The following is a 10014-nucleotide window of genomic DNA, read 5'->3' as shown; positions in this document are numbered from 1 at the left end:
TGTTGAGCTAAAGCGTGGAGTTAAGGAAAACTACGACGGAGTTGAGTGGGAGCACGAAGAAATTGCGAAAAAAAGTCTTCATCACGCAGGACTATGCCATCGTACGCGCTCAATCAGTTCATTGACCTGGATGATGTCCTGTGCAAGGTATATAGCTTTATGTGAATAAATAAGGATCGTGTACTTTAACAAGTCATGTAACTTAGTCATGAAATATGCAATGGATATGTTTTAGTGCGCTGTATTTGAATGCATTTTACTTCATAATGCATGTAGTGTGATGCAAAATGCTTTTATAATCATAACCGATTGAAGCAATTCGGTTATTTCCACTTGCTAGCAACTTCTACGGGGAACGTGGGCCACGAAAGAGCGCCTTTTTTATTGCAATCAAACGTTAAAGTTATTCTGTGCTTATTTTGCACGGGTGCATATGAAAGAGGCTTGCATGAAAGTACAAAATGCGTGTTGCTTTGTTGAGATTCAGAGCACAAATATTTTAACTTCGTTTGATTTTTGAATGTAAACAACTCGATTCGGTGGAGGTGAAGGGAAAAACAACTCGCTGCTGCAAGGCGTCTTGTTCTCAAAGTTCGCGTTTGTCCGAATCTTAATTAAAAAATGTGACTAAACAGGACTCCAATTTAGACTTTTTTCATTTTTAAAATCACGGTCTTTACCTATAGGGTTCACTTATTGCTTTTGAATGGATGTGTCCGATTCTCTTACGAGTTGTTCTATTGAGTCGACTCAGTAGAGTCAACAAAACGGAATCGTAGTTGCAAAGCTTTAGCTTCATTTTGTTGCATTAGCCTATCCTTTACATTGCTATTAACATGGGTGGTGGTACGTTAGGAAGTGGAGACACGCAATGACTCGTTTGTGAAACGTTTATTTTGAAAACGATTGTATAAACTAATCTCCCAATCACTCCTTATGCCCACACAGAGCCCATGTGAGCTTTTCCTTTACCAGGTTTTATTAATTTTTTGGCATTTCATTGCAAGGATATTTAAATGTTAATAATTAATGAAGCATTTTATTTTTTTTTTAAATAAATGTAAAGCATGCAACTTATACAATTCATTTGATAGATTCAACGTTAATCTTTCAGGAACCCTTTTCAGTTTTACTTTAGTTTTTACTTTTTGTTAATTCGTTTGAAATGTAATTGAAACCGTTGTATCATTCTAAAGATGTTGTACTAGTATTATTTTGATGCAAAGTAAACAATATATATCTCCCTTATTTCATTTTATTTTCATGTATATGATATGCAGAGTATATGCTCTAAATTTGATTTCTTGATTCACATTTTTGCCAAAGTTCAAAGATTTTTTGATTTTAATATTTCTCATATTTTAATAGAATCAATATCTAAAAAAAAAATCTCTTAAATATGTCTAACCAGTTTCCTCTTTTCCTTCCAGCACCTTTTAAATCTTGATCTTCGAGAGCCAATGAAGACCTCTGCGCACACAGCCCCTGTTGGATATAGGAAGCCCGACAGTCCCTGCACACTTTCCTCTGGCGGTTCAGGACTTTCTATTGACAGCATTGAGAGCGGAACCATGAACGCAAACTATTGGGCTGCCCAGAAAGTATCTTCCCAACCACACACCAAATGGAGCCGGATGTCCTTTTGGTCGGAGCGCTCCGTTAGCATGGTGGAGGGTAACGCTGGAGGCCTGGGATGGTCATCTGTCGAAGCTGGTCATCTTAAGCAAACTACAGCCACATCAGGTGCTGCTTCTTTCTCTGGCTCCTCATCTTCAATCTCTGCCACTTCATCACGATACAAGACAGAACTGTGCCGCACGTTTGCTGAAAGAGGCCTGTGCAAATATGGCGGAAAGTGTCAATTCGCGCACGGTCCCGAGGAGCTACGAGATCTCAACAGGCACCCAAAATATAAAACCGAACCCTGCCGCACTTTCCACTCCATTGGTTTCTGCCCGTATGGCATTCGCTGCCACTTTGTGCACAACGCTGAAGATGATCAAGCACAATCCCGACCCCAGACCTCCAACCCAACAGTCCAGCGACCTCCGCTGCTCAAGCAGAGCTTCAGCTTCGCAGGATTTCCAACAAATCCACAACCTCTAGAAGCCCCGCTCGCCCCTTCCTCATTCCTCCGCGCACCCTCCGTTTCGACGCCCACATCCACTGCCATTTCTGACCTCCTCTCGCTGGCCTTTCCAGATATTGACCCCAACACTCTTCTGGACCAGGCCCGAGAGCTGCACCCTCAGTTTCTACCTTCTCCAGACTCTGGCTACTCTCACTCTGGACTGTCCCCCACCCAAATGGCTCCTCCTCAGCCTGAGGTCTGTCTGCGACAGAGTCCCACAGGTGGAGCGTCCCTGGGAGCCCGGAGTCTGTCCCACACCTCTCTCTCAGACCACGAGGGAGGGAGCTGTAGTTCCTCCAGCAGCATGAGTGGCTCAGAGTCCTCTGAGTCTGCCAGCGGGCGCAGGCTTCCCATCTTCAGCCAGCTTTCAGTACCGGATGACGCCCTCTACAATGAAGGGAGCAACTCCAGCACAAGCTTCTTTTTGTAGACTGTCGCTTCTTGCGGGGACTGAACTGTATACTGTGGTATACCTACTGTAATATATGGCCGATACTTGACATTTTAGTTAAGCTCAGAGTGAAACATACTGTTTAAAGGAACACTGCACTTTGCAAATGGGCTCAACAGTTAAGTTTTGCCATATTTAAACCAATTTAGCCAGTTTTAAAATCTGGTGAGAGCATTTAGCTTAGCATAAATCATTGAATCTGATTAGACCATTAGCATCTCTTCTGTAGTTACATGGTGTACCAATATAGATGGAAAAATAGCAAGTTTTCATTTTCCTTCCACCTTAGTAAACATTGTAACAGTGGAATCAAGTTTTAAAATGGAGAAATTATCCAAGCTAGCAAGATGCTAATGGTATAATCCGAATCAATAAGCTAAAAGTGCTCCAACTAAACGCATAAATTGAAATGGTAAAACTTAGCTGTTTAACTTCTTAGAGGAGTTGTAAATGAGCCTATTTGCAAAGAAAATCGTGGAGTGTGCCTATTTAAGGTACTGAATGTTGAAATGATTCTTTAAGTGGGGTTTCATGTGCTTTTAAGTGGAGCGGAGTTTTATTTTTTGAAGACTGAAAAGACGAGTGGGGGAAAAGATTTGACTCTACAACCTGCAACGTTCTGTTTGGTAACATGAAGCTATTGACTTTTAAGATGCATTTAGCAATCAGCTATTTACGAAATTATTGTACCGAAATAGCCAAAGAGAGGTTATGACCAGGTCTTTTTCAATATTTGAGATGTCTTGTACTCTTTCTAACTAGAGACCAAACTTTGTGTGCCGCCAATATAAACAAATATTTTTTTTTTTTGATGTTTCTGGAGTTAGATTTGACTTTATTAAGTGATGTTAGTCAGCAATATCTTTTTGAGTTCTTCTGGCTCCTTTGAGATCAGCGTTTGGTTTTTGTTCCCAGACCTACTTGCCTTAAGTTTCAGAGGATCCCTGTGTAGGCCCTTTGGAAGTGCACAGTTGGAGCTTTGCTTAGAATGAGTTGCATGTGTCATAGTTTTTTTTTTTTTTTTTTTTTTTTTTTTTTGTAGTTGTTGATCTTGTGAGTTTAGTCAAATACATTTATTACCGTATGAGCCTTTAGTGGCCTTGTATTTTTGTTTTCTAGCTGGTTCTAATGGGTCCCTTTTTTGGCATCTGATTGTCTGAAATGCCCCTGTTGGCTTTTGCGTTACATGATGGAGAGTTTCAAGTAACTTAATTTCCTTTTTTATATTTATTTTATTGTATTTATAGAAGACGTGTTTTTGATAACGTTTGTATTAAGTTTAATATATTGATTTCTTCTCCCTGCTGCCCCTCTTATTTTGTACTGAAAATAAACCCTGTTGATGAACATTGATTCTTGCTGATTTTTAATTAATTTGTCTGAAGATACAATGGTTTGATTATTTTTATATAGTTTGCTTATGGAACCATAAAAGTTTTGAATAAAATGTTTACATGTTATAAATGGATCTAAGTTAAAAGGTAATTGTGACCGGTAGTTTAAGAGATTTATAATGGATGTGGTTTACAGAATTACAAAGTCAAGTAATTGAACAGATTTTTATTCTTGAAGTACTCAAGATGAAACAGAAATAATATCCATAATATCCATAATATTATATACAGTTGAAGACAATTATCTCTCTCTCTCTCTCTCTCTCTCTCTCTCTCTCTCTCTCTCTCTCTCTCTCTATATATCTATATATATATCTATATATATCTATATATTTATATATATATTTATAGATATATTTATATATATATATATATATATATTTATATATATTTATATATATATATATATATATATATATATATATATTTATATATATATATATATATATATATATATTTATATATATATATTTATATCTATATATATATATATATATATATATATTTATATCTATATATATATATATATATATTTATATCTATATATATATATATATATATATTTATATCTATATATATATATATATATATATATATTTATATATATTTATATATATTTATATCTATATATATATATATATATATATATATATATATATATATATATATATATATATATATATTTATATATATTTATATATATTTATATATATATATATATATAAATATATATATATATATATATATATATAAATATATATATATTTATATATATATATATATATATATATATATATATATATATATATATATATATATATATATGTATATTTATTTATTTATTTATATATATATATATTTATTTATATATTTATCAATCTATAGACATTTAATGTCTTCCTTTGCTAAATTACACTGATTGCAGGCTAGTGTATCTCCCTATCAGTGCTGTGAGTCAGATAATTTCATTTATTGTGGCTGGTGTTTGGGGGAGGTGTGAACGGATCACTTTTAGTATGCAAATGAAAAGCCCTTTGTTTTATCTGGTTAACCCCCCATTTGCCCAGTCCTCCATGTGTTAACCGATTGCTTGTCAACAATATAAAAACATATCCTACTACAGTATGAAATCTATACTAAAAATGACTTATTTCAATAGTAGAAAGCTGTAAACATGTTAAAACTAATGTAAAAAAATGACCTTAATTGAATTTCATTACAGTGTTTTTTTACAGTGTAGTTTAAGCATTTTTATCACTTTAAACATGGTAATAACCTCTAAAAATGTTTAAACTACACCGTTATTTCAATGGTAAATTGCTGTTACTGCTAAAACTCCACTGTAAAAAATTACCTTAATTTCATATCATTACAGTGATTTTAACAGTGCACTACAGTGTGCATTTTTATAGCTTTTTACCATTAAAATAATGGTAATAAGATGTAAAAATGTTTAAACTACACTGTACAAAAAACTACTGTAATTTAAACAGTAAAAAGCTGTAAAAAAATGCTTACCTACACTGTAGACATGACCTTAGTTTAGTACAATTTTATTATATTATTTTATTTTTTTAGTGTAAGGTAGCCAACATGATTTATTATTTTCAGATTTATCTACTCTGTAAAAAAATACTGTAATGAAATTCAATTAAATTAAGATATTTTTTACAGTGTAGTTTTACCATTTATGTAGCTTATTACTGTAATTTCAACAGTAAAAAGCTGCATAAATGCTAAAACTACACTAAAAAATTACTGTAATGAAAGCCATCTAAATGAAATTATGGTCATTTTTTACAGTGTAGTTTTAGCAGTTTTGCAGCTTAGTATCGTAATTGAAACAGTAAAAGCTGTAAAAATGCTTAAATACACTGTAAAAAAAAAAACTATAATAAAATTGCAGTTATTCAGCAAATGTTTTACACTGTGGATGATTTTCCTGAAACCAAGTAATGTGAAACATCCATACACAGTCATTCACACACATACATACACTTTAATACCAGTAAATTGTATATCTCTGCAACTTTTTTCACAATCACAAGAAAAAAAAAAACAATAGTAAATTCTTTTAATAAATAATATAATATAATAAATACACATTGCAATTTCTGTATTGCGCCTATATTGTCTAATCACATTTTCACATTGACCCCAATATGCTTACTCTTTTTTTTTTTTTATTGTGCTTTATTGAGTCTGTTCTATCCTTTGCTCTGGTGGCATGGTTTGGAGGTCTGTCTCTCAAAACAGGAATAGACTGAGCCAGGTTGTTAGGTGGTCTAGCAGGTTGATTGGTGAATCACAGCTAAGTAATGAATCGTTGTATAGTAGGGAGCTTTTACGGATAGCCTAGAACGTTAGTAGCTGTAGCTTTCATGCTCTGTCTGAGGATTTTATCCTGCTCCCTTCAGGTCGAAGGTTTCAGATGCTTTTTAATCAGACAAAACGTTTCAGGAATAGCTTTGTCCCATCATCTTTTGTCATCCATTTTTTTTTTTAAATTGTATTTTTTTATAAGGTATAATTTGTATGTTTTCCCAGAGATGGGCTGCGGCTGGAAGGGCATCCACTGTGTAAAAACGTGCTTGATAAGTTGGCGGTTCATTCTGCTGTGGCGACCCTAGATTAATAAAGGGACTAAGCCGACAAGAAAATGAATGATTGAATGAATAATTTGTATATGTTGGTATGTATATTTGTGATTTAATTGTTTGTATCAAATGCCAAACTTTGCTACAAATAGAATCGACCTACGGGTACTAATAAAGTCAACTAACTAACTAACTAACTAACTAACTAACTAACTAACTAACTAACTAACTAACTAACTAACTAACTAATTAACTAACTAACTAACTTGCATTACATTTGAAGTGAATCAAAAAAAGTTGTGCTTAATAGAATCAGATTGTATTGACCCACTTCAAATGTAGATTATTGTATAGTAAAGTTTTATACTGTATATATTTACAACACTTTGATAATGAATGTATCATATTAACTATAATGAATGGATAAACTGTTATACACACTGTAGTATACTTCAGGGTTTAACTGCAGTGGTGCATTGTAGTATAATATAACATTATAAACATGGCAGCTCTTTTGTTTTCATGCTGGCTTGTTGCGTAAGGGATTGACATTTCTCTGTAAACCAATAGCTTTCTTTTTTTCCCTGCTTGGTTGCTTTATTAATCTGGAGTCACCACAGCAGAATGAACCATCAACTTATCCAGCATATTTTTTACACAGCAGATGGCCTTCCAACTGCAACCCATCTCTGGGAAACATTCATACATACTTATACACTACAGACAATTTAGCCTACCCGATTCACCTGTACGGCATGTCTTTGGACTGATGGGGACCACTCGGAGCAAACCCACGCGAACCTGGGAGAACATGCAAACTCCACACAGAAATGCCAACTGACTCAGCCGAGGCTCGAACCAGCGACCTTCTTGCTGTGAGGCGACAGCACTACCTACTGCGCCACTGCATCGCCTGTTTATTAGGATTTTCAAAGATGAAGAAAAACAAGAAAAAGTGAAATAATATTTGAAGATGATAATTGTATTTTTTAGATGAATTACCTCGGTCTCAGTTTGAGTAACTGGTGTTGGGAGTCAATTCAAAACCTAATCAAACTTAATTAGGAAGCCACTTTTTTTGGATTTTAGAAGCAAGAAAGCGAAACCACTCGTACTTCAGACTGGCTCATAAGAAAACTACGGGGCATATGGTAAATCTGCTCTTCTTTTTAGCTTTGTGGCTGTTCATCAAGATGACGACAAGGTTTGTTTAAGCCTGGGTCGACCATGGCTTGTTATTATATGTATATATTTTTACGCTGCAAAAGATCTCTCGGCTGTGTTTTTTAAACATGGCGGCTCTTTTGTTTTCATGCTGGCTTGTTGCGTAAGGGATTGACATTTCTCTGTAAACCAATAGCGTTCAGCTGCGCATCTAGCTACACCTTTTGGTACCCCTTCTCATGTTTGGTACCCTTTCGAAATGGTGCAGAAAAAGTGGTACGGTACGGTTTAGTTTGGTACGCCTTTTAAGAGTGGAAACGGCCATAAAAGTGTACCAAACCGAACCGTACTGTACTGTACAACTCAGTGGAAATGGGCCATTAGATAATGAATGTATTTTATTAACTAGTGAATGGATAAACTGTTTTAAATACTGTTAGTTTGTAACTACAGTGGTGTGTTTTAGTATAATATAACCCATAGTTGTAGAAAACCGGTATTGGGTCATTTGTTTAAATTACTATACTTATTGTGTTACTATAGCAACAGATAAATTCAAGTACTTTAACAATATTTACTATAAACTATGGTACAGCAACATTTGAGGAGGATCAAAACCTTTCATTAAAGTTGTTCTAAAAATATACAACACCCATTCTTGTCTCAGGATAATTTTGAAGAACTTTGTATCCCACTTCAAATGTTGATTACTTTAGTATTTTTCAAACATGAATGTCACCTAAAGTCATTTACTTTCTCTTCACTTTCCTCGTAACATCAGGCTCCAGTTGGTGTTATGAAGTGTTGAAACCGAATCCCACGAAGGCTTTTGACCGCAAAGTAACAAGAAACTGCTTCTGTTCGCCATTCAGTTGTCAGGCGGGGACAATGGCTGGAGGAGGCGTCCTTTGAGAGAGGCCAACCAGGGAAAGGGTTAAAACTGTCTTACTGTTCTCTATTGTGCGCGGGGAAGATTCTCCCACATCGCCTAGTGAGTTTTTACAAAGCCAGGCACATTCTCACACAGGGCCCGGATCATATGGAGTCCCGAGCAGATGGTCACATTCACTGGGACTGCGGGTCAAACATATGCTCTCCAGGCCCTTGTCAAGAGAGGAATCCGTGAGCGGAAGGAGACGGGGGAAGGGGGACAAAACCAGGATACTACTGTAAGACAATGAGACGGCTAAGAAACAACTCCTACTTGTGAGAGGAAAGCTTGGCGTGTGAAGGAATATATACTTTTGTGTTCCTGCTGGGACTGTTCAGGAAAAAGACTTACTGAACCACAGTTTGAAAAAGAAAAAATACAGCTAGACTACCACCACTACTCCTACTACTCCTGCTACTGAAAAAGAAACAACTTTACCTTGCACTATAAAAAATGCTGGTTTCCACAGAACTCCTTCATGTTGTTCCAAAACAACTTGATTACGTTAATTCAATATTTTTGCAAGTTTAGGTGGATTGAACGTACACCAATTAAGTTGTCCCAAAAAAAAAACCTTAAGAAATGTGTTGTCAACTAATTTTAAAACAAGCAGCAAACGTCATCATTTGAGTGTTCACTGGTAAAAAATACTTGTTGACTCAATTTTAAAAGCTGAATTTAATAAATTTATGAGTAATTTAAACTAATATTATATTAAACTGACTTATAACAGGTTGCATAACTCATAAAACTAAGTTGGAACATGCACTCCAAAAATATTTGTTTTGCTCGTTCAAACTAATTATTTCAAATGAGCTGAATCAACACAATTTTTGAGATTTCATTGGGACTTAATTATTATTATTATTTTTTTTGAATCCACATACATTCTTAGAAGTGTTAATTTCACTTAATCAAGTTGCGTTGGGACAACCTGAATTTTTTTACAGTGTGATTAACTTATTTTAATAAGTTACAGTTAACTAAAAACATGTTACATGACTTTTTGATCATTTTTTATTTTTAAAGTGTAGTCTTTCTTACCTCTCAAAAGAGATTTACTTTTAGTAAATTTTACTAAAGTACTTTAACTTTTAATTTTGTTCATTTAAAAACACTGGGAGCCATAATAACAGTGGTTAGGTTAGATTCAAATAACTACTTTAAATCAATTTCATGTTTATTAGGATTCATTCATTCATTTTTTTTCCGACTTGGTTGCTTTATTAATCTGAAGTCACCACAGCGGAATGAACCATCAACTTATCCAGCATATTTTTTACACAGCAGATGGCCTTCCAACTGCAACCCATCTCTGGGAAACATTCATACATACTTATACACTA

At 34.7% G+C, this 10014-nt stretch overlaps 1 protein-coding gene across 1 annotated transcript; it reads left to right on the top strand.

Annotated features, from left to right (window-relative positions):
• The first annotated feature begins 19 nt into the window (after positions 1-19).
• Positions 20-3929, top strand: zgc:114130. The gene is given in 2 exon segments (NM_001030247.2): positions 20-147; positions 1431-3929. Coding segments are annotated over 2 exon segments (1185 nt in total). The 5' UTR covers positions 20-93; the 3' UTR covers positions 2562-3929.
• The last annotated feature ends 6085 nt before the right edge of the window (positions 3930-10014 follow it).

This window comes from Danio rerio, chromosome 15 (genome assembly GCF_049306965.1).
Source record: "Danio rerio strain Tuebingen ecotype United States chromosome 15, GRCz12tu, whole genome shotgun sequence".
Classification (NCBI taxonomy): domain Eukaryota; kingdom Metazoa; phylum Chordata; class Actinopteri; order Cypriniformes; family Danionidae; genus Danio; species Danio rerio.
This window is presented reverse-complemented; position numbering and strand designations above follow the sequence as displayed.